This window comes from Mauremys reevesii, linkage group 14 (genome assembly GCF_016161935.1).
Source record: "Mauremys reevesii isolate NIE-2019 linkage group 14, ASM1616193v1, whole genome shotgun sequence".
In the NCBI taxonomy this organism is placed as follows: domain Eukaryota; kingdom Metazoa; phylum Chordata; order Testudines; family Geoemydidae; genus Mauremys; species Mauremys reevesii.
This window is the reverse complement of record NC_052636.1, coordinates 30,951,836-30,979,503: the sequence shown is the minus strand read 5'-3', so window position 1 is coordinate 30,979,503 and position 27,668 is coordinate 30,951,836. Positions and strand designations below refer to the sequence as shown.

Sequence of the window (27,668 nt, the reverse complement as noted above, 5' to 3'; positions counted from 1 at the left end):
AGAGCCCTGATTTTCAATATACATGCTCCTGGAAATTTCCACTACATGCATCCGACGAAGTGGGTATTCACCCACAAAAGCTCATGCTCCAAAACATCTGTTAGTCTATAAAGTGCCACAGGACTCTTTGCTGCTTTTGCAAACTAACCATCAGATCTTGAATTTCAGAGATTGAATGACCTGAATAAAGTGCTCTGTGATGAGCTCCAGACCAACAACAGTGACAGTAATTATTCAGCAAGTATTTGAGGAGAACTGCAATGTTAGAGAGAATCATGAACAACTCAGAGACCATTAATGTAGAGAAGCAGCAAAATTTGTCAAACATAGAACTGGTTCTGACTTATTTCCTTGGTCTTAAAAGAGACCAACAAGGACCTGAGTCTCCTCCCTGTCAATAACCCCCTGCTCAGCCCATCAGGGTAGAGACTGAGGACGGGAGGCTGAGGGTTCTCACCAGAGAGCCCAAAGGATGGCCCAGGTCACTGGTGGGGATCACTGCCTGAGCACTATTTCAGCCCCACATTTTTGGGTGGACCTCCCACAGTGGGAGCTGCAGAGCACTCCCCCGCAACACACACACACACACACACACACACACACCTACCTCTCCTGCTGTTGGGAGGGGAACAGGAGAAAGGACAAAAGAAGCAAAAGACAAAGAGATGGATGCAACAGATGGATCAGACTGAACAGGTTTCACAGCTCGAGGAGGCTCTTACCTTCTAAACAGGGACGGCTGTTTTCTATTAAAATCACGAAAAGGGAAGGAGAAAACTCGAAAGAGGTTCCTCCTGGCGCTCACGTCCGTGATCCCGAATACTCTCTCAGTCCTCAAGGGGGGGAACAGGAGAGAGAACAAAATAAGCAAGAGAAGAAGAGAAAGGAGGGAGGAATGGATGGAGGAAAAGGTGAAACAAAAAGGACAAACCCTAATCTCCCCAGTGATTCTAAGGGACAAGATCCCAGGTGCGCAATAGAATTCTGCCTCTTTAAGCTCGTGTTTTCCATGCCTAGAATTTAACTGTCACCAGATGGATCAGACTGAACAGGTTTCAAACCTCCAGGAGGCTCTTACCTTCTAAACAGGGACGGCTGTTTTCTAGTAAAATCACTAAAAGGGAAGGAGAAAACTCGAAAGAGGTTCCTCCTGGCGCTCACGTCCGTGAACCCGAATACTCTCTCAGTCCTCAGAGAGAGACCTGGAGAAGGAGACTTGCTGAAGCAAAGCCACAGGGGTCTCTGAGGTTTCCCTGGCCCCTCACCCCTGTCCTGCCTGGCTGATGTCAGCATCTCTCTGTGAGGTCACCACCTCCCCACCACCTTGGACCAATCGTCTGAGGTCCTGCAAAAGGCCTTTGTGATGTCACTGCCACACCCCTCCCTTGCTGTGCCAATGTCCTGCCCCTGGCCAGGCACTTTGCAGGTTTGAGCTACTCCCTGTGGATCACCCCACTCAAGGAGCGTTCGTTCTAGGCAGCAAGCCGGCTAGACAGGGAAATATCAGATGCTGCTCCCAATGCTACCATCAGTTTTTTAGAAATTAGTCGACTTTATGGCCAGAAGAGACCATTAGAGCATCTAATCTGACCCCCTGCATATCACAGGCCTCCTGTATGACACAAGAGCTACTTTGGGGGCAAACACATTCCAGAAAGGCATCTAGTCTTCATTAAATGACTTCAGGAGATGGAGAATCCACCACTTTCCTTTGTAGCTTGTTCCTGTGGTGAATCATCCTCGCTGTTGAATATTTGTGCCTTAGTTGTAATATGAATTTGTCTCTCTTCACCTTCCCGCCATTGGGTCTTCTTATGCCTTTCTCTGCTAGATTAAAGAGCCCTTTAATACCCAATCTTTTCTCTCCATTAAGGCACCTCAACACTTCAATGAAGTCACCTTTCAATCTTCTTTTGATCAGCTAAACAGATTGAGCTCTTTCAATAGCTCACTAGAAGGCATTTTTCTCCAGCCCTCAGAACATTTGGTGGCTCTTTGCTGCCCCAGCTCCAATTTCACAACATCTTTTTCAAATGAAGACACCAAAATTGGAGACAGTATTCCAGTATGTCTCACTGATGCCGTGTCACCTCCTGTGACGTTATTGACATAATCTGTAACTGTACAGATCACCGTTGCGACCACTGTTCTATATTTGCAGCCAATATTGTAGAAAGGTTGTCGTGTAAGGGGTCTATGGAGAGGTTCTGATTGGCTGATTATAATGATGCTATCTCTAGATGTGTATCATTTTTGTAGTTGACGTTATGAATATTGGCTCTATGCTGCCTGTATTTCAAACTTGTGCTCTGCTTCCAGGGAACACCCCAGAGAAGTTGGTGTCAGTTCTGCCTAGCCTGCTTGATGGCCCATTAAGGACCATCAGCTCTACAATCGACCCACTGAGAGAAGGCAGATACGCCTTGTGACTCAGCAAGGTCTGCAGGGACCTGCCTATGGACAGAACTCTAAGGTTTTTCTATGCCACGTGCTGGATAAGAGTGTCCTTGGGACAAAGAAATCAAAGACGACATGGCAAGAGGCTATAAAAGGCTGATGCCTCATCTCCATCTTATTTTCAGTCCTGCTTCATGTCTCTGGAGGGACTTTGCTACAAACTGAAGCTCTGTACAAAGGACTGAATGACCCATCCCAGCTGTGGATGGACTCCAGAGACTTGATTTGAACCTGCAGTTTATTCCATCACTGCTACAAGCCTGAACCAAGAACTTTGCCATTACTGTGTGTAATTAATTCCTTTAAAATTTTTAACTCTCATCAATATTTCTTTCTTTTTATGAATAAACCTTTATATTTTAGATGCTGTAAGGGAAAATCCAGTGTTATCCAAGGCCTTGTAGGCCCAGGCCTCATGTCAGGCTGCCAGGGCCGGCCAGACAAGCCAAGCAGGGGGGCACGGAGGAGACAGTGGAAAGTCCTAACAGTCCCCGACTGAAAAACAATTTTGTAACATCCCCTACTGTCAACACGTAACCGCATAGAACAGATAAGTAATAACAGGAAAAGCCTAATATGGAAGAAATTTACTCCTGCTCCAATCAGCATTAACTTTGCAATATTTTCCTAGCAAAATAATAAGGAAATGATGTATGTAACTTGCATATTACGATTGTGGTTTTAAGCTTTATAAGGCTGTCTGTAACCAGCTTCGGGGAGGCCGTTTCCATAACGGTTCTCCCCTGCGTGCTTCTAATCAATAAAAGGCCTCAGACTGATCTGACTGAAAACACAACACATGGATCAATTTTTCCATAACAACGCTAAAAGGTTTGCAAAAGCGTGATTTGTGGGTAAGATCTGACTCGTCTATTGACCTGCATCTGGGGCTTGGTCCTTTGAGAGAACCCGTTTTCTTTTACTGGGGTATTGGTTTTCATAACCATTCATCCCCATAAGGAGCGGAGCTGGTGGTGATAGAAGGAAACTGGAATAGCTGAGGGAATTGCTTTTATGACGTCCGATTGGCCAGTGGGGTGAAACCAAAGTCCTCTCTGCATGGCTGGTGTGACGTGCTTTAATAGTAAAGGGCACCCAGTCTCGGGCTGTGACTGCCCTGCTCCAAGCAATTTGTCCTGAATTGATACTCTCAGCAGTGTCCTGCCAGAGGCCGCATTGTTACAGGGGTCGTCCGGGGTTACAGCTGGGAACTCTCTGAAGCTCAGGATGCGCTTCCTCAGCTAGGGGAAGTATGTAACCCACACACCTCCAGGGTGTGGTGGGGTGACCCAGCTAGTGGCACCGAGATCACTTAGAGGGAGCAATAAAACATGTCTTCAATACAGCCTTCGCTAACAGCCGGGTGGCTTTTAGTTCATGCTGTAGAGGCCCACACACTAAGCTCCAGAGGTCCCCGGTTCAATCCCGCCCACCACCGCGTCACCAGCCTGGATCTGTCAGCATAACAGAGGCAGCTGCCACCCCAAGGAGAGAGCTGCCATGCCACGCCCAGCTGAGAAGAGGTACCAAGCAGTGAGTTGACACCCTTCAGAGCTTCCTGTGATAAACTGTGAACTTAGGACAATAGCGGGGTGGTAAGAAGTGTTGCCCTCAGAGTGGCCTGGGTCTGAGTGGCCTGAGCCCATGGAAGGCCCTGGGTAACCCCCCCTGCCATCTGCTGCATCCTTCCCCCCAAAAGGGCCGAAACTCTGACCAAGAGGCAACATCCCCACGAGCAAAGGCCATCACGAGGCATCTGTCTTCGAAAGTTTGCAGAGGATGCGGGAGCAGAAAGGGGAGAGAGGATGAGGGTGGCTCTTGGGAAGAGGGAGGGAGGGAGCCTTATGGGAAGCTCTTGTTTACCGCTATCAATCCAATGATCAGATCATTGATGCCTAGAATCTTCCCGGACATGTTGTAATTGATTGGATCTAGGTTTTAAAATGGGTACCACATTTGCAGACGGAGAAATGTCAGCGAGTTGAGTGGAAGGCCATTGCAAGCTCAGCTAATTAGGCAATGTGGCTTATGCCCCATCTAACAAGCTCCTTAAACAATAGCTCCCAGTTTTCATTCGCATTGTTCTGTTTAGTGTTTTTCTCCAAAACACTTTCACTAATCATTTTGGTCAGCTTTGGAAAGTTGGCCGTTTCAGTGCACCAAATATAAATATTGCTGTCGGGGACTGCCTCTATTGGTCATAAGAACGGCCATACTGGATCAGACCAATGATCCAGCCAGCCCAGAATCCTATCCTCCCTCAGTGGCCAATGCCAGGTGCCCGCGAGGGAATCGACAGAACAGGGAATCATCAAGCGATCCATCCCATCGCTTATTCCCAGCTGCCGGCAAACAGAGGCTGGGGACACTTCAAGAGCATGGTTTTGTATCCCTGCCCATCCTGGCTAATAGCCAATGATGGACCTGTCCTCCATCAACTTATCTAGTTCTTTGGTGGACCCTGTTATAGTCTTGGCCCTCACAGCATCCTCTGGCAAAATTTCCCCAGGTTGACTGTGTGTTGGGTGAAGAAATACTTCCTTTGGTTTATTTTAAACCTGCTGCCTATTCCTTTCATCGGGTGACCGCTAGTTCTTGTGTTATGAGTAAATAGCACTTCCTTACAGATCCAGACTAACACAGCTACCCTCTGATACTTCCTTATTTACTTTCTCCAAACCCGTCATCATTTTATAGACCTCTATCCTAGCCCCCTCTTAGTCGTCTCTTTTCCAAGCTGAAAACTCCCCTCAGTCTTACTAATCTCACCTCACATGGAAGCTGTTCCACACCCCAATCATTTTGGTTGCCCTTTTCTGAGCCTTTCCCAATTCCGATATATCTTTTTGAGATGGGGGACCAGCTCCTGTATTCAAGATGTGGGCAGACCACAGATTTATAGACAGGCAATATTATATTTCTGTCTCGCTAGCCATCCCTTTCCTAATGACTTCCCAACATTGTGTTGGCTTTTTTGACTGCCAATGCACATTGAGTAGATGTTTTCAAAGAAGTATCCACAGTGACTCCAAGATCTCTTTCTTAAGTTGTAAGAGCTAATTTAGACCCCATCAGTTTAGATGTAGAATTGGGATCATGTTTTCCCATGTGCATTACTTTGCATTGATCCACATTGAATTTCATCTGCCTTTTTGCTGCCCAGTCACTCAGTTTGGTGAGATCCCTTTGTCACACTTTGCACTCTCTTTTGGACGTAACTAACTTCAGTTGGTTTGCATCATCTGCAAATGTTGCCACCTCACTGTTTACCCCTTTTTCCAAATCACTCAGGAGTATGTTGAACAGTGCTGGTCCCAGTACAGACCCGAGGGGGACACCACTGTTTACCTCTCTCCATTCTGAAAATCAGACCCTTTCGTTCTTGTCTTTGAACCAGTTACCTAATCCAGAGAGGACCTTCCATCTTATCCCATTTTGCTTCAGAGCCTTTGGGGAGAGACTTTGTCAAAGGTTTTCTGAAAATCTAAGTATACTATATCCACGGGATCACCTTTATCCACATGCTTGTTGACTCCTCAAAGAATTATAGTAGATTCGTGAGGCATGATTTTCCTTTACAAAAACCATGTTCATTCTTCCCCAATGTAAGCAGGGGCAGACTCACCCAGCGGCACCTCCTGCTGGTCGTCTTGGGAATTAGCTCTCCAGCCGTCAGAGCACACTCTGCAGGCCGGTGATCTGCCTTACCGCAGCTGGCCCCCTGTCCCTCCCAGGACCCCAGTGCCCCTTTACCCTGGCAGTACCCCAGTTCTGGGTCTCCTCCCAGGAACCCCACCCACTATCCCCACTTCACCTCAGTCTTGGCTACTGCCCAGTCTCCATCCAGCCCCATTCACTGGGGCAGACTGCAGTGTGAGCCACTCATCACAGGCAAAGGGGTTTGGACCTGCCGCCTCTGCTTCCCCCTGGGCTGCCCCATTGCAGCCCTGCACCTATTCAGCCTATAGTCAGGCCTGCAGCCTGGGGCTTTCCAGGCCAGAGCTCCCAGCTCCTCTGGCCCTTCCCAGCCCTGCTCCCACTCCAGGTGTCTTGCTTGGGTCCCTGCAGCCAGGCCCTTCTCTCACTACAAGCAGAGGGAGACTGACTGGGCTCCTGGCTCACAGCCTCTGATAGGGGCCAGCTGGGCCTGACTGGGGCATGGCCACAGCTGAGCCTGCTTCCCCCAATCAGCCCAGGCTCCTTGCCCCAGCCCCAGCCCTCTTCTGGGCTGCTTCTGCCCGCAGGGCAGGAGCAGGTAACCACCCGCTACACCCAGCAAATTCCATTCACCGATGGGTCTAATCATTGGGCTCTACAATTCCACCCAATGTGCCTGGTACTGACGTTAGCCTCAGTGGCCTGTAATTGCCAGCTGCGTCTCTGGAGCTTTTTTCATACACTGCTCCAGCCAGGGACTAAAGGCCGCCCCAGACTTTCCCTTTCTCCCTTCTAGGAAATCAAGTTCACGTTCTACAAGGAGCTAAAGAAACCTCAACTCTGCATCTGAATTAATGTCACATTTCTCACTACCCGACACAAACAAATGTCATTTCAATCCCAGGTGAGTCCACTTCAGTCATTCCTCAGCCTCATTCCTTCACCCTCCTGCCTTAGCTTAGGGCATTGCGCCACCCTGTGGGCATTTCATGTCCCTCCTCAGTTTCACACAGAGACACAATTTCCTTTGCTGTTCAATGAACAGCAAAACCTTTCTGTGACTCTAGTCTGAGTCAGGGCATTCAATTCCATTGAAACCTTCTCTCCTGCAATGGCAATGGTCAGACAGAGGGGACGTGGCCACCGTCAGCCCTGAGAGTGAGATATTCACTCTCCTCTTTCTTCAAGCTGCTGTTGTTAATCCATAAAACATGTACCATGGAATAAAAAGCTGAGTTTACTCCAGGGTGAGGAAAGAAAGGAGCCACCAACTCCCCAAAAAATCTCTGTGCCCAGAGAGAACCTGCCCCTCCTATTGGAATCACTGATGTGCTTCAGCTAGAATGGGGAGAGCATCTGCTCTCATGGGGGTACAGCTCAGTGGTAGAGTGTTTGACTGCAGATCAAGCGGTCCCTGCTTCAAATCCAAGTGCTCTCTAATAAGCCTCTTATTTTTTTATTTTTATTTTTGAAAAAAGGGAAAACATTTTCATTTCCATTCTCCATTATGTTCAGGAGCTCCACTATACGGGGATGCTTGAAATGAATGTAACACTCAACATTTCACTGTCCAAATGCATAAAAACCTAGCAAACCTGTCCATCAGCTGAAATCAGTTCCTAGCCTCTAAGTGTCTAGTTTATGTTTTCATCAATTAAACAAAGGGATCATATGAATGTACATTTGCAGATCCCTCCTCTCCAGGGCTGTGCTGTGCAGAAGAACAAGAACCACATCCAGTTGGGGTTCAGGAGTCTGATGAGCAAAGGCCACTTGGTGCGGGCTAAAGTCACCAGCGCTTTGGCTCCTTCCCATTCAACCAGCAGCTGGGCCCCCAGGACAAGGCATGAGAAGAAGACAGTGGCTGTGAGCAGGAAAATAGCCACCAAGAAGCTGGCTAAAGCTGTCAAGATCCCCAGGAAGGTCACCATGCCCATGTCTAGAATGTACTGACTGCAGCGGGGACCAAAAAGGCAGAGAAAAGCCCTCAAAAGTTCTAAGCTGCCAAGCCCCAGAAGGTGATCAAAATCCTACCTAAAATCAAGACAGGATAAGGCTAAGGTCATCTCCAAAGCCAGGGCTAAGAAGGTAACACTGAGAAAGAAGTGGAGAGATTTCCATTGGGATGACTCCTGCTCCCCTAATGGCTCTGTTATGAATCACCATGGACCACCTGGAGAGATCAAAGTCCTGCAGGACAAACAGCCCCATGGACAGTATAATGAAGTGGTGGCAGTGGGGGGAAGTGCTGCGTTTTGTGTAACACCTGCCAGGTGAGTGATGCACTGACAGGGCAGCTGCCCATGAGTTCATTCTCTTCTATCTGGTTCTGCTGTTATTTCAGAGTCAGCACGAGCGGGAGTGTGTCCCTGTCACTTCACCAGCTCTAGAACAGGCTCTGTCTGCAGCCCAGCTCTGATTAATCCCACTTGTTAATGTATTCCTACTGCGATACTTTCCCAGTTCTCTGCCTCATTCGAACATTCCCGTCAGAGACTGGATATGGGGAGGGATGGGCTAATTTGTGTGACATTCGGTAAGTTGCCATCGTATGTGACTGAAACCTCTGCTGGAGGTGGGCAGGAGCCTGTTACACACATAAAATAGTTAAGTTTTACTAAACTACCTGCTACACATTCAAACCTTCCTGTACACACACAACAGAAATTGGGGCTCTGAGAAATGGCAACTTTCCTTTAACACAGATCTTTGTTTTCTGTACTTCCAGAGGCACTGAAATAGCAGCTGTTTAAAGGTAATGTGCTTCTATTTCATGATCAGCAGCAGAGCCTCTGTCAATTTACCACCCATAGAGCTGATTGTTTCTAACTGCAGGGTTAGCCAGACCATTCAGTAACATTATCGCTCTGTTCACAAAGCCTTTGGTTAGTGACGAATCATGAGACTTATCCCTTCCTGCTGTAATTCCATTGACTCCAGTGTCTCTTTCCCCATTTCTGGTTCCAAGAAAATAAACAAATTAAAACAACCTTCAGAACTAACATGCTGTGGGAAAGTGGAAATGTTGATAGCTCAAATAATTCAGTTTCCTCTGTGTCTTGTGTGTGTGTCTATCTGCTTGAAGTAATTGGAAATACAGAATTCAAAAAGCAAAGCTCAGGGGCTATTGGGGATTTATTCTCTGAGCTTAGCCATGTGCTATAGCACAGGGAGCACTTTTGGAAGTCTCCCATCCCACAACGGGGGAAAGGAAAAGGATTCTTAGGTTCTAGCATGGATTGAAGGAGGATGGTGACGGGGAATAAGGGAATCCCTCTGACTTACCCTAACTACGTCTGTTGTTGCAACGGGTGAAATGACATTTCTCCCTATCCCTGCCCTGTTCCTGCTCTTTGTTATAGTTCAATATAGTTTAAGTGCGGAAATTGATAATAAAAATATCTGCTCCCCAGCACAACCTGCAGCAACATCAGAGCAACTGGGAATGAAACAATTTGTTCCCCAACGGAGAACTCGATGACTAACAATTGCTGTGAAATGGGGGGACAGTATAACCGTGATGCTCAGGGTTTGTTTAGAAAAGGAAAAGTGATGGAGTTTAGGTCAGGTCAAGGGGAAAGCTAATGGCAACCACTGCACCTGGGTGGCATCTGCACTACAATTTTTCACATTAAGATCACTAACTTGAGCAGCCAACGCCATGTACAGTCCTAATGGATGTCAGGCACGGGTAGTTTTTGCCTCAGTGTAGCTTGTTGGGATCAAACCTCTCTCCCGCCACCTGGAGGGATGAATATTCCTGGCTGGAGGGACACACACTCCTGTGACTCAAAAGGAAAGGAGTTGATAGAAAAGATCACAGGCCTGACCCCAAAGAAGGGTGAGCTGCAAAAGGCAGAAGCAGGGAACTGATCTGGTGGAGCTGACACACCACGGTGAAGATGGTACAAAAATCACTATGTGGGAATGAGCAAATGTGATTTTTTTAAAAAAAAATTTTTGGCCAACCCTAGTCAAGGGATTTATTACAGTTCTTGGTCATGGGGATTTTCTGATGTCTAAGGAGGCTTGAGCGCTGATTGTAGCTTTTCCCGCACTCAGAGCACGTGTAGGGCTTCTCCCCTGTGTGGTTTCTCTGATGTACGATAAGGTGAGAGCTCCGCCCGAAGCTTTTCCCCGCACCTAGAGCATGTGTAGGGCGTCTCTCCCGTGTGGATTCTCTGATGTGTGAGAAGGTTTGAGCGCTGATTGAACCTTTTCCCACACTCAGAGCATGTGTAGGGCTTCTCCCCTGTGTGGATTCTCTGATGTGTGAGAAGGTCTGAGCACCGACTGAAGCTTTTCCCACACTCAGAGCATGTGTACGGCTTCTCTCCTGTGTGGATTCTACGATGTCTGATAAGGGCAGAGCTCCCACTAAAGCTTTTCCCACACTCAGAGCACGTGTAAGGCATCTCTCCCGTGTGGATTCTCTGATGTGTGAGAAGGTTTGAGCGCTGATTGAACCTTTTCCCACACTCAGAGCATGTGTAGGGCTTCTCCCCTGTGTGGATTCTCTGATGTGTGAGAAGGTCTGAGCACCGACTGAAGCTTTTCCCACACTCAGAGCATGTGTACGGCTTCTCTCCTGTGTGGATTCTACGATGTCTGATAAGGGCAGAGCTCCCACTAAAGCTTTTCCCACACTCAGAGCATGTGTAGGGCTTCTCCCCTGTGTGGATTCTCTGATGTGTGATAAGGTGTGAGCTCCGACTAAAGCTTTTCTCGCACTCAGAGCATGTGTGGGGCGCTTCTCCTGTGTGGATTCGCTGATGTGAGATGAGGGTTGAACTATCGATGAAGCATTTCCTACATTCAGAGCATTCATAAGGTTTCTCTCCTGTGTGGATTCTCTGATGTCTGATAAGGGCAGAGCTCCGATTGAAGCTTTTCCCACACTCATGGCATGTGTAGCGTGTCTCTTCCAAGTTGATACTGTCCCTTGTTATCAGGTCTGAGAGGCTACTAAAGTTTCCCTCTGGGCTCCCCTGAGTCTCACAGGCTTTTGTTTTTTCTGGGAGTGCATAACTCCCGGAAACATGCCCTTTGGATCTTCCTGATAAAGTTCCATGTGGTTCTCCTTGCTCAGCATCTTCCTGCTGGGGTTTCTCCTCCTCATTCTGACTCACCATCCCTTCACCTGATGGGAGACAGAGAGAATCCAGACATAGATCACTACCTGCACCGGAAAGAAAGAAAATCACAGAGAGAGGAATGGAAAAAGGGATGAAGAATCCAAAATATGTGTGGGAGAAATCAAACCTATCAGGAGCTGATTTTCCCCAAAACCTTCCCCAGAGGAGAGAGGAAGGGATCAGTTTTGGTCTGCATCTCATGAGAACACTCAGGGGAAAGAGAGATCGGGGAGCGACCTGCTGCCAGTTGTCAGTCAGAATAGGAGGGAAGCCATGAGTGACATCTGCCATAATGATTCCACATCTGCAGGGAACAATCCTGAACTTGGAGAGCTCACAGGGTCTTTGTAGGGCATCCCGAATGTTTCCTGCATTCCCACACAGTTGTTGAGTTGGTTTAACCAAGTCCTCACCTGTGCAGGCAGCTCTTGGAAGCACTTCTTTCTCAGAGCCCTGGAGGTCTGGGACCCACGGCTCTTCCCCTCGTTCCAGCTGGGAGATCACATCAGGTTTGGAAACTGGAAACCCTACTGTAGGCAAAGAAAACCAGGGAGGTCAGTGGAATTTGTGGGATACTTGTCACAAAGAATAGTCCATGCTCATTTTTAAGCAGTAACATCCCAAGGCCAGCTTCCTTGGCTCAAAGTGGCAGGAGAGTTATTATGATTATAAATCATATTCATTACCTTAGTGCCTAAGGACCAACTAACAGTGGGTCCCCATTGTGCTAGGACAAGTACAAACACAGAATAGTAGATGGCCCATGCCCTGAAGAATTTACAATCTAAATACACAAGACAGACACAGAATGGGGGGAGGGATAGACCCCACTGTTAGAATAGAGATATTCAGGCCTGCCTGTAAAGCCTATAGTTTAAGAACTTAGGGGTATTTTTATCACTTAGCTACTTACAGGAGTGTGAAAACAAATAATCAAAATCACAGTCTGCCTGTGACTGGGCCTTCTCTTACTGTGACCATCTGAGGCCTTGTTCTTAGGCTAAGGCCTTTGGCTAAGCAGCAGGGGCAGCCATAAGCTGGAAAGCGAAGGGTCACATCCTCACATCCCAAACCAGTCACACTGAAATGAGGTGCTATTGGGCTGTTAGGAAGATGATCCTGTCCTGATAGCACCCATCACCACCAGATAAAGAAACAGATCTTAAGATGGTTAATGAAAACCTAGTCTGACAGCAGCCTGTCTGGCAAGAAATCACTTCTCAATGCTTGTGGTTGTGAAACCCTCATTTCTGTATTGTTCTATCTTTATGGCCACCACTTTTACAATGTTAATCAGTCTGGTTCTCTAATTGTTTTTCTCTGCTGTACAATTAATTTTGCTAGTGTAAGTTAATTAGGTAGTGGGATACAATTGGTTAGAGAATTATGTTTCAATGTGTTAGGATTGGTTAATTAAATTTCAGTACAATGATTGGTTAAGCAAAGACATAGCTGAGAATATTACGATATAACTGAGTAAAACAGGAGGGGGTGCAGGGGACACAGGCTAAATGCTCTGCAGTGTCAGAGCAGGTAAGCGGCAAACGCGGAAAAAGCTCTGTCGTGTGAGAGCGGATAAGGGGACACGCCGAAGACCCCAGGCTCCCTGAATCCTCTGGGCGGCCCTGGGTGACAATCATTCCCTTGTCTCTGTCGGGTATTCCATTGATGTAGGTTACTCCCAGCCAGTCCTTAATGACCCATTCATATCACCCCATGACAGATACGTGACAAAACACCTCATGTCTCCTGCTCTTTAGAATCACAGCAATACCAATCACAGCAGGAAACTGAGGTGTGTATTGGCATCATACAAGTATCACCAAAAGTCCCACATCTGTCTCAGACAAACTGCTCACAGCCCCTGGAGAGAAAGCAAAGCACAGGAACTGGACGTTAGTCCAGTGAACACAGTGGAGGACAAGCTGCAATCCTCAAACCCTGGTCAAAAAGGAGAGGCATGTGGGTCCCTGCCCATAGAGAGGGGCTGGCTAGAGGCCTGATACCTGACAGGCCATTCCTTGAGCAGACCATGGAGGCAGGTGAAAGGCTTCGCTATCCCTGAACTGTGACACTGCAAAAGCACATTTTGGGGAATTAGGAAATCTAGTGACTCAGGGGTAATGGGAGGGAGAATTAAACTCCCCCAGTGGGAGGAGAAGGCTGGGGAATTACACACTAACATTCAGGAGCAACAGCCTCTAATTCTTCCGGAAAAGGAGAAGATCAGAAACAAGAACTGGGCCACGCAGCCTCAGGAGGGACAGGCTCAGAGATCCAAGGAGCCGGGAGGGAGACAGCTTGTGGCTGCTGCAGATGGGGAGAGGGGGGACAAAACTCTCTGCAAACTCTCACTCTTCTTGACCCCGACCTGATTTTACAATCTATGACCCAGTCTCACGTCTTGTGGGCAATTTCATACTCCCTAGAGGTAAGATGTCATGACCAGAGAATTGCTTATTAGCTTGGACCATGCGTGGAGGGGCAAGGAGGTGAACATAGATAAATGGGTTATTAAGGGCAGGTCGACACTACAGCCGGGATCGACGCTCTGAGATCGATCTAGCCGTGGTCGATTTAGTGATTCGATTTAGTAAACGTAGCCTAAGCTTGCTACAGTTCAGGGTCTTATATTAAGCTGAGGCTTTGTGAGAGTGGTTATGCTGAAGTCTGGGATTTACCTGAGGTTTGGGTCGGGATTAGGGGTTAAAGGTCTGGGATCCCCCACAGCTCTAGATCCCCAAACCTCTCCTCCCTCCCACTGACCCACCCACCCCACTTCCTGGGTGCCCTTCCTCCACACTCCCCTCTCCTTCTTCCCATTCCTGGCAGCTGGCACCACCTCCCGGCGCCTTGGGAGCTTCTTGTGTTCCCTCCTCGTCTCACAACCTCCTCCCTCCCTGCTGCCTGCTAGTGTATGGGAGATAAGGAAAAAAGGGGACAAAGAAACTTGTCAAAACCTGGATGATGAATAAAGGTATAAAGTTATTACTGCTCAGCTTCTTTAGAGACCCCACAGCTTCTAATGACCCAGGGGACAGGACTCCTTACCCAGTGAGGTCACCGTCTCATAGTTCTCCTGCATGACATCCCTGTAGAGGGCTCTCTGAACAGGGTCCAGCAGAGCCCCCTCTCCCTGGTGAAATACACAGCCACCTCCTCGAAGGTCACCGGCCCCTGAAAGAGCAAGAGTCCAACACTCAGTACCTGCTGCCCCACTCACAGCCCCACTACTCACAGAACAGCAGCACCAGGGAAATGGAAGCTCTGGGAGGCACATGTTAACAGAGTCCCACCCCACCTTGCTTAGAGCAGCCAGATGGCATCAGAGGGTAGAAAGAGAGAACCTTTGTGTCTCCCAGCTGACAGACGGAGGCAGGGTCATCACATTTATCACGTACCTACTAGCCAGAGCTTAATATAAAAGATGGGGCTGGCTCTGGACCCTGCTGGTGGCTCCCTGGTAGGAATCCCAACACTCTCCAAATAAAATATATGGAAGAAAAGGGAACTCAATAGTAAAGAATCTAAGTTCAAAGGTCAGAATTGTAGAAAGTTGGCAAGGGAAGCTAACAGAAATCAATGATCAACCAATGAAAATAAGAAGGAAGTTTTTAAAAGTACAAAATATTTCTCTCCTGGATTTGCAGAAAAACAGATGATGTAACTCATATCATAAGATGTTGACGCTGACAGTCTTTCCATTCCAAAAGTAACTCACGAGGATGTTAAACAGCAGCTACTAAAGTTAGATGTGTTTAAATCAGTGGGTCCAGATAACTAGAGTTCTGAAAGACCTGCTGGAGGAGCATGGTGGACTGTTAATGTTGATTTTAATTAGGACTTGAAACACTTGGGAACTTCCAGAAGACTGGAATAAAGCTAATGCTGTGCCAATATTTAAAAAGTGTAAAAGAGATGACCAAGCTAATTACAAGTGTGTCAGTCTGAAATCGATACTGGGCAAGAGAATGGAGCAGCCAATACTGGATTTCATTAATAAAGAAAGGAGGGTAATATAATTAGTACCCATTAAAAAGGTTTAGACACAATAGATCCTATCAAACTAACTGGATAGCTTTATTGGATGAGATCAAAAGTTTGGTTGCAGCTAACGGTACTGATGTAATATATGTAGGCATATGAGTTGGTTCAGCACAATATTTTGACTAGAAAGGTACAAAATACACACGGCATACATTAAATAGATTAAAAACTGGGATTTTAAATAGGGAACCACAGTCGAGTGGATTTCTTTCTAGCGGGTTCCCGCAAGGATTGGATCTTGGCCCTGTGCTATTTAACATTCTTATCAATGACCTGGAAGAGAATATAAAATCATCACCGATAACGTTTGCAGTTGCCACAAAGACTGGGGGTGGGGGGTACCTAATGAAGTGTCAGTAGGTTCAGGCTCCAGCACTGGGAGTCTGGGAAGTTTTCCCATCCTTGGCTGGGGGGTTATTTCCTGTTCCACAAAGACGGAAGTTTCATTCCCAACTCCTGTGCCTTGAAATTAGGCCCTAGCTGACACTACAGCCCATATTCAGCATAGTGACAGGATTATAATATGATTAGGACATGAGGCATTTTGTACAAGATGAGTCATGTGCGGTGTCACTGGAAAAGTTATGATTTGCTGAATGATTATTCTACCTATGTGCATGGATCATGTTTGTATCTGAAGTTATGGATATTGACTCTGTATCTGTCTTTCAAATGTGCTTACTCTGGGAAACAGCCACAACGAGCCTTTCAGGTACAACAATGAAGAAGCCAGACAGTGCTGATGGTTCAGCAACAAAGACATGTGACCAGACCACATGACAATGAACTTCATTTTGGTACCTGTATTTTTCCACAAACTGGACTGGGAACTGAGTTTGGAACAAAGGGTTCCTGCCATATGGAAAAGCTACAGAAGGTGGGTGTGACATCATCTCTTGGCCTCATTCCCTGCACAAGAGAACTCCTGGAAGCACCTGAGGAACAAAGACTGAACTGGGGGAAGTGCTGGTCCCAGGGTAAAGGGATTTCTAGCTTGTGTATGGAAACTTGGGGGACTGCTTGTACCATCAGTCAGGGTAAGAAACTGCTAATTCAAATTCTATCCATCTAGTATGTTAGGCTTGGTTTGAGTTTTTGGTTATTTGCTAAGTAATCTGCTTTGATCTGTTTGCTATCACTTATCGCTGGGAAATTGGCTGTTGTCTCTATCTGTCCTTGAGTGGCTTAGGCAAAGCACTCAGGTAGCTTAGTTGGCTGCATGGCGCCACCTGCTGTCGTGTTGGGTGATAACAGGCCCTGGAGAGGCTGGCTGAATCTCCAGCAAAGCCGTGTGAGAAGGGCCAGCCCAGCTTGAGGGTTAGAGGGCACAGCGGTTCCCAGTAGCCCCCCAGACTGCACCCCGGGGTGACAACCCATCACACCCTACATTACACAAGTCTCAGCAGGTTTGTCACATCCTGTCCCCTCCCTTTCTCCACCCAAGATATTTCCTGCCTCCCACCACCTCTAGCAGCTCCCACCAGTGGTGAGCTCTAGCCGGGTCGCATGAACCGGTTGTTAAACTTAGAAGCCTTTTTAGAACTGGTTGTTCCAGGACAACCGGTTCTGAAAAAGCTTTTAAATTTAACAAAGGCTCGGGCAGCTGTCCACCCGGCCCCTGGCCCCAGCTCACCTCCCCCTCTCCTGCGAACGCTCCACCCTCCTTCTCCTCCCCCTCCCCTGCTTCCCACAAATCAAATATTTGCGGGAAGCCTGAAACAAGCATCAGGCAGGTAAGCCGGGCTGGGGGGGGGGAACCGCGTACACGGCCCAGTCCGGCTCCACCTGAGCGGCTCCCCCTGGCCCCGGCCAAGCACCCCTGGCTCGGGCTGATCCCGGCCGAGCGGCTCCGATCCGGCCCAGCACGGGCCCTGCAGCACCGGTCCCGGCCGAGTGGCTCCAGCCCGGATCGGAGAGTCTGATCCTGTGGCGCCAGTTGCGGTCCTGGCCCCAGGCAGTGTGGTAAGGGGGTAGGGAACAGGGAGGGGGTGTTCGGTGGGTTGTGGGGGGCTGAATAGGGGTCGGGGCGGTCAGAGGGCAGGGTACAAGGGGGTTGAATGGGGGTCCTGGGTGGCAGTCAGGAAGGAGCAGGGGTTGGATGAGGTGCTGGGGGCAGTCAGGGACAGAGAAGGGGTGTTTGGATGGGGCAGAGGTTCCAGGGGGGCATCAAGAATGAGAGGAGGGGTTTGATGGGGTGGCAGGGGGCAGTCAGGGGACAGGGAAGGAGGGGATGGGTCAGGGGTCCCGGGGGGGGGGTGTCAAGGAACACAGGGGGTTGGATGTGGCATGACCCCCCGGGAGGGGGGCATGACCCCTCGTGTGGTGAGGAGGAGGGAACCTGTTGTTAATATTTTGGCAGCTCATCACTGGCTCCCACCCTCCTATACATTTACTGCTTCTCTCCCTCCAAGCAGAACCCACCACCAGCTCCCTGAGAATCCCTTACCTGAGTCAGCTCCATTGCAGCCATTTTCTTCACCCTGGGAGGAGGGGATGATTTGGGGCGAAATGTGGATGTTATTCTGTAGCCTGCCAGGGTGAGAAGGGCAATGTGAGAGAATTCAGACAGGGTTTCTGTCCTTTCCACATGTCGATTCCCCCCAGCATTGTTCCCTGCTAATGGACACTCTAGGTTCTGCCACACTGTGAAGCACAGAGTGGCCTTATCCCAGTACAGGCCTAGCGCCCTCCCACCAGGGTGTAACCCTCTGACACATGGTGAAACCCTCCCAGGAGCGGAGTCTCTCTTACACTTATCAAGTTTGCGGGCGATACCAAGCTGGGAGGGGTTGCAAGGACTTTGGAGGATAGAATTAAAATTCAAAATGATCTGGACAAACTGGAGAAATGGTCTGAAGTAAATAGGATGAAATTCAATAAGGACAAATGCATAGTACATCGCTTAGGAAGGATCAATCAGTTGCACACATACAAAATGGGAAATAACTGCCTAGGAAGGAGCGCTGCGGAAAGGGATCTGAGGGTCCTAGTGGACCACAAGCTAAATAGGAGTCAACAGTGTTGCAAAAAAGCAAGTATCATTTTGGGATGTATTAGCAGGAGTATTGTAAGTAAGACACGAGAAGAAATTCCTCCGCTCTCCTCCGCACTGATTAGGTCTCAACTGGAGTAATGTGTCCAGTTCTGGGGGCCACATTTCAAGAAAGATGTGGACAAATTGGAGAAAGTCCAGAGAAGGGCAACAAAAATGATTAAAGATCTAGAAAACATCACCTATGAGGGAAGATTGAAAAAAACTGCGGAAGACTCAGAGGAGACATGACCATAGGACAAGAAGCAATGGATTTAAGGCGGTTTAGGATGGAGATTAGGAAAAAAAACTCCCTAACTGTCAGAGTGGTTAAGCACTGGAATAAATGGCCCAGGAGGTTGTGGAATCTCCATCACTGGGGATATTTAAGAGCAGGCTGGACAAACACCTGTCAGAGATTGTCTAGATAATACTGAGTCCTGCCTTGAGGGCAGGGGACTGGCCTAGATGACCTCTCGAGGTCCCTTCCAGTTCTATGATTCTAAGAACCAAAGGCCAGTGAAGAGCAGAATCAAAGGAGTCACTCTGGGGATTCTCCCTGTCACTGTCCCCAAGGCAGCTCTCTCAGGTTAACTAAGTTGTTGGATGCTCCAGCCTTTATCCAGTCTCTCCTGGCAGTGCCCCTTTCATTGGCAGGGCCTCGTTTTAGCTTTTGGGAAGTGTGACCCGGGGCTCTGAGACTGGGCCTTCTTGCCTCAGCACATCTTGTTCCTTTCTGTGGCTCCCCAGTGAGTCCCAATGAGTAGATACTCCTCATACAGACTGTGAACATAAGAAGGGCCCACTGCATCAGAGCAATGGTCCATCTAGCTCAGTGGCCAATGCCAGGTGCCCTAGAGGGAATGAACAGAACAGGTAACCATCAAATGATCCATCCCCTGTCACCCATTCCCAGCTTCTGGCAAACAGAGACGAGAGACACCATCCCCGCCCATCCTGCCTGTGACACTGGCAGACGAGGTGTTAGCTCTTACACAAGCCTCTATGTCTTAATTGAACATGGACAAACACACAGTGGAATCGGTCTGACTCACCTGTGTTAGTATTGTTAAAACAGGTATTAGGATTCTAAGAACATGCTTAGACTTTATTGAATGCTTGTGAGTTGCTGCCTGGGTTAACATCTGACTAGTTGCATGGTGAACCTCTGTGGCTCTGTAAATCACCACACAGGAGAGAGACTTTACCTAGGTGAAGTGTTGATTGACAGCCGAATGCATTACACCCTGCCTGGCAGGAAAGGTCCATCCACACCAGAGAGACTATTATGGGATGTTAAAGAAGACACAAGGCTGGTGTTGTGCTCTTGACTTCCCATTAGCTGAGTTTCCAGCTCAGAGCACATGGCAGGAAGGGGATGAAAAACCCCACACAGAAGGAACTGATGAGCTGTATGCTGCTTGGACTCTGGGGGGCAAAGTTCCTAGGCATAAGCACGAGATCCCCAGCTGCTTAGCCGGGTTAGTCCTAAAGACGATGCAGAGCTTGCTTATTAGAGAAGCTTCTATTACCTTTGAAATTTAAGACTGTAATTTGTCTGCATCTGGATGATTAGCTGCTGTGACAGGGCAAGGCCAGCTGGCTATAGGAAAGTAGTGAGAAACAGGTATGTTAGCCCCAGGCTAAACAAATCCCTGTTACCATGGTAACCAAATGACAGTTGCTCCAGGTTAATCAAGACACCTGGGGCCAATTAACATCCTTCCAGAAAGCTGTGGAGACAGCTAGGTCGATTGGGACCCTGAAGCCAATCAGGGGCTGGCTGAAACTAGTTAAAGAGCTCCCAGTTAGGCAGGTGGGTGTGCAGAACAGGAGCTGTGGGAGCGACTGATCAGTACACACCAGATCAGACACAAGGAAGGAAGCCCTGAGGTAAGGGTGAAGTGGAGCCTGAGGAAGTGGGGCTGCTGTGGGGAAGTAGAACAGGGAATTGTGTGTGTCCTGTTTCTAAAAGGTCAGATACCACAGCTGATACTATTAGGGTTCCTGGGCTGGAGCCTAGAGTAGAGGGGGGTCCTGGCCTCCCCCTTTGCTCCCCTGATTAATCACTGAGACTGGGAGACAACAGAGACTTTGCAAGGGAGGGTAGCTTTGCCTCCCCTCCCTCACTGGCTTATGATGAAAATGGCTCAGTGGGCTGTGACACTTCTCCCTAGAGAGAAGGGCTACGTGGAGGGTCACAGTGAGCCTGAGGCTAGCGAAATCCACCAGGAAATGCAGGGCCCATGGAGACAAGGACAGAGCTTTGTCACACTGCTTTAACATTGTAAACAACTCTCATTTCCTTTCAAATAAATCTTAATACAGGTTGTGACAGGACTGGCTACAAGTGTTGTCTGTGTTGGGAGATCTAAGAGTCATTTGACCTACGGAAGTGACTGGTCCTTTGGGCCTGGCAGTAACCTGAACGTTGCTGTGACTCGTGGGGTAAGGCAGGGGTTCTCAACCAGGGTCTGGGGCCCCTGGGGGGGCCGTGAGCAGCTTTCAGGGAGCTGCCAAGCAAGGCCGGCATTAGACTCGCTGAGGCCCAGGGCAGAAAGCTGAAGTCCCAGCGCATGGGGCTGAAGTCTGGGCCCCTGAGCCCCACCACCCAGGGCTGAAGCAATGTAGCTTTGTGGGGGTCTGGGGCCCCAGGAAGTTGCCCTGTTTGCTACCCCCTAACACCAGCCCTGGCTGTGATGTTATTAATATAACCTGTGGCTGTGTAGTTCATTGGTGCAACCACTGTTCTATATTTGCAGCAAATGTTGTACAACGGTTGTCGTGTAAGATGCCTATGAAAAGATTATAATTTGCTGCTGATGATGATGATACTATCTGTGTGGGTGTATCATTTTTGCAGTCAAAGTTATGAATATTGGCTACGTTCTTGTACATCAATGTGTTTTGATTCTGAAGTAGCCTTAGTAAAGCATTAGGTCAGCTTCTTCAGAAAGGAATTTGCAAATCAAGTGCCCAATCAAGAAACACTTAAAGGACCTTGAGGAAATTCCAATCCACATACCCTGGTGGGCGGGCCAGTTTCTTTACCTGCCACATCCGCGGGTTCGGCCGATTGCAGCTCCCACTAGCCGCGGTCTGCCGTCACAGGCCAATGGGGATGCAGGAAGCGGCAGGCTGAAGGATGTGCTGCCTGCCACTTCCTGCTGCCTCCCTTGGTCTGGAGTGACAAATTGTGGCTAGTGGGAGCTGCGATCGGGCAAACCTGCCAACATCGCAGGTAAACAAACCGGCCTGGCCTGCCAGGGTGCTTACCCTGGTGAGCCGCGTGCCAAAGGTTGCTGATCCCTGAGCTAAAATATTTAAGAGACAAGTCAGTAGAAAATACAGTGGTGCAAGAACAAAGTAACATCGCTTCCCATTGCTACACGGCTTCCAGGTGCTGGAGGCTGCAATCCCCTGTCGTTAACATGGTTATTGGGCTGAAATCTCCCCTTGGCCAGTCAGAGACAGACACGCACCTGTGTCGCTCCCCAGCTCCGTCGCAGCGTCTCTAGGGAAGGAGAAGACGGAGAGGTGAAAATTCAGGCCCTCACATTCATGGAGAAACCCCATTGCTTATTAATGGAACTGCTGTTAACGACAAGATGGTGACAGAGATCAGAGGCCGATAACGCAGCCGCTGCAGGCAGAGCCAGCCCCACAGGGCTGCTCCATGGGAAGGCGACTCGCTGAGCTGGGCTGTGAGATGGAGCCCAGGATCAGTGACATCACTAGAGTCCTCGACTCCTTCCCAGGGTCAGGGTCGCTCTAACCAGAGGAGACGCCACCCCCAGACTCCAACTCACCTTTGAATCCCAGAAGCACCTCCTGCAGCAGGGCACTTAGCAGAGAGAAATCGCTGAGTCTCTTCTCCAGCTCCAAACGACGGCTCTGGCTTCCGAAACGTCCGTCCTCCCTGCTGGGGAAAGGAGGGGTGAGAAATAGGCCTGAGCCCCAGACCCTGAGCCCAGCAACCCCAAACTTCACAAAACCTGGATCTGAGCTTTGTAGCCTGAGATAGTCAATGTCAGGGTGAGTCACCTCAGCCCTGTGCTCCCCAGAGAGACGGGAAGTGGGGAGACACTACAGCAAGGAACGGAGACATTGTTCAGGGGCTTTCTCAGGACGCTCTGGTTCTGGGGCAGAGCCACCCCTACGCTGGTTTACTGCAGGAACAAGGGGCACCAGCACGGGGATTATGTGGAAAGGAGGAGAAACAGACCAGAGAGTGGGCAGGTCCTACATGCTGACAGTGGCCACAGACAGAGCCCAGGGCTCCAGCAGGACTGAACGTGGGTCCTTTAATGCCAAAACCCCCGAACCCTTCAGCTGAAGCAGGAACCCTGGGGCGTCCAGCTCATTTGGCAGAGAGGGCCACACTGCCCTGTCCGTTACGGCCAGTGGCCAGGGCATCGGGTTAGGACTCTGTGCCCTGCTCCATTCACAGCAGAACACCCACTGCTCTCCATGGGATACCCACGTGCGAAGAACAAGGGGGAATCTGCCCTTCGTATGGGAAATAAAATTTTAGTTCTTAGTATTTTGCCAAGTCTTTGTCTGTCACACTCAGTGTCACTCAGGAGGAAAACAGCCCCTTCCCGGACACCCCTGTAGGCCCTGCTGGTTCTTCCCTGTGTTTCCCTGCCTTTCCCACCCTCCTTTCTCCATTTCTCTCTCGCTTCCTTGTCCTTGTGTCTCTCCTCTGTTCTTCCCTCCCTACAGCAACCCCCTATTCCCACCCCACAAAGGCTTCACTCCCACCCTCTCCCCGTTCCACCTGCTCGAGTGATCAGCCAGGGAACGTTTAAATGTTCACATCAAAGTGCTGCCATTTCAGTTGACACCCCGATGACATTAACAGGGGACAGGAGAGTTCACGCTCTCAGAGCTACGGCTTCAGGCTGCTGGCAGCCCCAGCAAGGCAACACTGTCTCCGTTTACACTGGAGAGGTGCTGAGGGCCGGCAACTCACTGTAACAAATGCGAAAGCTGAGATTCTGCGCTCTCTGAGTACGTGACGCGGCCACGTCAGTCCAGGAGACAGGTCTGGTCTGTCCCATCGGCCCTGGGTCTAGCAGCCCTGCTGTGACCTCATGAGCGACCAGACAGTAACCGGCTTGTCTCCTGCCCGAGTCAGCCACTAGGGGAGACAGACTCACACGCTCCCAGGGCAGGGGGCAGCTTCCTATTCAGTGCAGTTATCAAACCTAGCGGCCCATGAAGGGGAGCGAAATGGAGCCCAGGACTTACCTGCCCCCAGTGCTCCCAGCACCCTAAAAAGGAGAGAAAGAGGAGGCCGTCAGGGGGAGAGTCCCTGGGTGAGGAGGCCTCCTGCTCTGCAGGGGTCACCATTGAGGCCTCGGGCAGTAGGGGAATTTTAGGTTTACATTCCCAGAGCAGCTGCCCCCCTACCAGCCCCAGCAAACCCTGCGGGCAGGTCCCACTGTGGAAATCTTCTCCCCGGGCACTTTACAGGCAGAAGATATTTCTCTGCATTGAGAATCAAATTCCCCCCAGTGCTGAGAGACCCAGAAGGCCCCTGGCCCCACTAAACCCATTAACCTGCAGTGACAGGGGCCTTGGGCCTGGCTCGGGACCTCAGCATGGTGGGGGAGGGGATTTCACCCTCCAAGTGCAAATGCAGAGAGACATTTCCAGGAGAGAAGGTCTTGGGGCTGCAGCATCCAGGACTCCCAGGGCCCATCCCTGGCGCCGCTGCCAGACTCACTGGGTGACCTTGGGCAGGGCTCTGCCCCTCCCTCTGCCTCACTTTCCCCATTTGTCCCATAGGGATAATGCCCCTGACCCCACTCTGTAAAGTGTTTTGGGGTCTAGGGCTCAGAAGCGCCTAGAGAAACGCTGCATATGATCATTGCAATGACAGCCTGACCTGCAGGGGTTGGCTCAGCGGCTGCTGCCCCTTCTCTCCTCCCCTTCCGCTGAGCAGGGAAATCTGCCAGGACAGGCTGCAGACGCCCTCATCCCTTCGCTGGACAATGGCTCTCTCTAGCTCCTCCAGCCGGGACAGCAGCCGCTGCTCCTGCTCCTCCAGAAACCCTCGCAGCTCCTGCCACTCCCAGACGATCTTCTGCCTCTCGGCTTCCGTCTGTTTCTGCATCAGGGAGAGGGCGGCTCAGTAACGGGGGAACACAGAACATAAGAATGACCAGACTGGATCAGACCAAAGGCCCATCTAGCCCGGTATCCTGTCTTCTGACAGAGGCCAATGCCAGGTGCCCCAGAGGGAATGAACAGAACAGAGAATCATCAAGTGACCCATCCCCTGTCGCCCATTCCCAGCTTCTGGCAAACAGAGGCTAGGGACACCATCCCACTCATCCTGGCTAATAGCCACTGATGGACCTGTCCTCCATGCACTTCTCTAGTTCTTTTTAGAACCCTGTTAGTGTCTTGGCCTTCACAACATCCCCTGGCAAGGGGTTCCACAGGTTGACTGTGTGTTGGGTGAAGAAATACTTCCTTTTATTTGTTTTAAACCTGCTGCCTATTCATTTCACTGGATGACCCCTAGTTCTTGTGTTATGAGGAGGAAATAACACTTCCTTATTTACTTTCGCCACACAAGTCATGATTTTATAGACCTCTACCATATCCCCCCTTAGTCGTCTCTTCTCCAAGGTGAACAGTCTCAGGCTTTGTCTACACTGGCACTTCTCCCCTGCCAACAAAGAGCAGCTACACTGCGCGCCTGGCAGCAGAACGGCTGTAGCGGCACAGCCGTGTGGCTAAAAGCTGCGGCGTGTAGCCATAGCTTCAGTCTTATTAATCTCGCCTCATGTGGAAGCTGTTCCATATCCTTCATCATTTTTGCTGACCTTCCCTGAACCTTTTCCAATTCCAATGTATCTTTTTTGAGATGGGGCGACCAGATCTGCACACAGTATTCAAGATGTGGACATACCATGGATTTATATAGAGGCAATAGGATATTTTCTGTTTTACTCTCTATCCCTTTCCTAATGATTTCCCACATTCTGTTTGCTTTTTTGACTGCTGCTGCAGATTGAGTGGATGTTTCCAGAGAACTATCCACAGTGACTCCAAAATCTCTTTCTTGAGCAGTAACAGCTAATTTAGACCTCATCATTTTATGTGCATTTGATATTATCTCTTCCAATGTGCACTATTTTGCATTTATCAACATTGAAATTCATCTGCTCCATAACAGGAGAAAATCATAAATGCACCTGGGGGCGGGTGGCAGAGTTATTTACCAGAACACAAGATCTCTGGTGGTGGGGGATGGGAAGTTCATTTATCCCAGGAAGGGAGGAGGGATCAGGACCGGGGTGAGCTGTACATCACCTACAGGAGGGACACTTCTCCCCAAAACCTCATCAACGTGCACTGAGCCAAATCCTCCATCTCTGCAGCCCACATTTCATCTCCTTCCTCCCCATCCCCCCAGGAGCTAGAAAGGATCCCTGGTCACTGTGACATCCAGACAGCCCGTGGGCAGGGCCTCTGGGCTAACACAGACTGACCCTCTCCTGCCCAGCAGCCTCCTGCATCCTAAGGGCATCACGTTACCCCCGTGTCTGACCCTGCAGGCTCCCTGGGCTCCAGCGGGGATGGGTCCCTGGCTGAGGCTGGCAGGGTGGGCCCTGCATTCACCAGGTCATTCTTATGCCCGGCAAACCTAAGTGGCGGGGGGCTCTGGGCACCTACCAGCAGCTCCTCGCTCTGCCGCTCCTCCTCGGCTTTGGCTGCTTCTCTCTCTTTTCCCAGAGGGGCCAGATGCTTTTGTGGGGCCTCCTGGAAGAAGCAGGGGAGGGAGGGTTAGAAACTGCTGCAAACCTCCCAGCTGCCAGATTTCAGGGCCCATCCTGCCCTGCAGACGCCTGTGCAGGGTCCCTGGGACTCAGACTGAGAGGAGCTGGTGAAACAAGGAGCAGCTTTTCCAGAGGAAACGCAGGGCCCCAGGCTGCAGGGACAGGGGTGCAGCCCAACCCCCAGCTCCCCGGGGCCTCACCCACATCCCAAGCAGCCAACTTCAGACACTGCCCCACTTTCCCCAGCGCCAGCCCCAAAGCTCAGGGCCAGATCTGAACATGGAGCCCCCAAACATCCCCAGCCCCGACCCCAGCACACCCCAAACTCCCACCTCCCCTAGCCCCAGCCGCTCCCCAGCCCTGACCCTCCAGTGCACCCCAAACTCCCAGCAGCCCCACAGCCTCCATCCCCAGCCGCTCCCAGCCCTGACCCCCAGTGCACCCCAAACTCACAGCTCCCCACAGCCCCATCCCCGGCCGCTCCCCCCAAGCCCTGATCCCCACAGCACACCCCAAACTCCCAGCTCCCCACAGCCCCCATCCCCCGCCCCCCCCCCAGCCGGCTCTGATCCCCCCAACGCACTCCCAGCTCCCCCCCCCGCCCTGAACAACCCAGATTCCCCCCCCGCCCCGGGCTCTGCAGCCGAGCCGCGTTCCGGGCCCAGCCGCTCCCGGGCTCCGTCGCCCCGGCCCCGCCACTGCCCCGCAGCCCCACTCTGGCCGCGCGGAGCTCGGGGACCCCGGGCAGGGGCGAACCAGGCAGCCGGGCCCGGCCTCCCGGCAGGAGCGTGTCCGCCCCGTGTCCCCGTGCTGCCCCGGCCCCACCGCGCTGCCCCACGGTGCTGCAACAGCCCCGCGCTGCGCTCCCGGCCCCGGCCCTGCTGCCGCACAAAGGGGCGGGGGCGGGGGCCGGGCCGGGAAGGGGCGGCTCCTCCCCAGGCCTGGGCCTGGCCCCGCCCCCGGGCCCCACGCAGGGGGATGGGACACGCGGGGACCCACCTCAGCCCGGAGGGGGCAGGAGGGGGCAGGGCCCCCCAGGGGAAAAGCGGGGGCGGGGCGGGGCTGCTGAACCATCAGACTAAGGAGCCCCCGGGCAGCGTATTAACGCGCCTCCTGCAGCCATGCGCCGCTCCCGGGCACTGCGCATGCTCAGTGACAGCCGCTGAAGCCGCTGCCCTTCCCCCTGCCCATATCAGCTCAACATTCTGCTCGTTCCAGGGGCGGGAGCGGGGCGGGGGGAGTGACAGGGGCGGGGCTGAGCAGGGGGCGGGAATTGCCCGGGCTGGGGGGTCAGGCAGCTGGAGGCAGGGGCAGGAGAGGGGTAAAGGACAAAACCAGGGCTGGGGGGAGGAGCAGGAGTGAAGCCCAGGAGTGAGGCTCTGGCAGAGGGTGACTAAGGGCAAAACCCAGCACAGGCGGGACACAGGGGGCAGCAGTGACCCCAGTGTTTGCAAAAACGGTGGGGGGCAAAGCAGCTTTTTTTATTTTAATTTCCCCTCCCCCAGACAGCACCGCTCGGCAGGGGCTTCCCAGGGCTGGTTCTTA

General features: G+C 50.7%; 1 protein-coding gene across 1 annotated transcript in view; it reads right to left on the bottom strand.

Moving 5' to 3' along the window:
* Positions 1-21,387, bottom strand: part of LOC120381587 (zinc finger protein 271-like) — a gene marked incomplete at its 3' end in the record, with an annotated part of 97,297 nt that extends 75,910 nt beyond the window's left edge. The window contains exons 1-2 of the mRNA XM_039499746.1: positions 21,353-21,387; positions 10,267-11,055 (exon numbers count right to left, since the gene is read on the bottom strand). Coding sequence (XP_039355680.1) covers positions 10,267-11,055; positions 21,353-21,387 — 824 coding nt within the window. The remainder of the gene's footprint in view (positions 1-10,266; positions 11,056-21,352) is intronic.
* Positions 21,388-27,668: the final 6,281 nt, after the last annotated feature.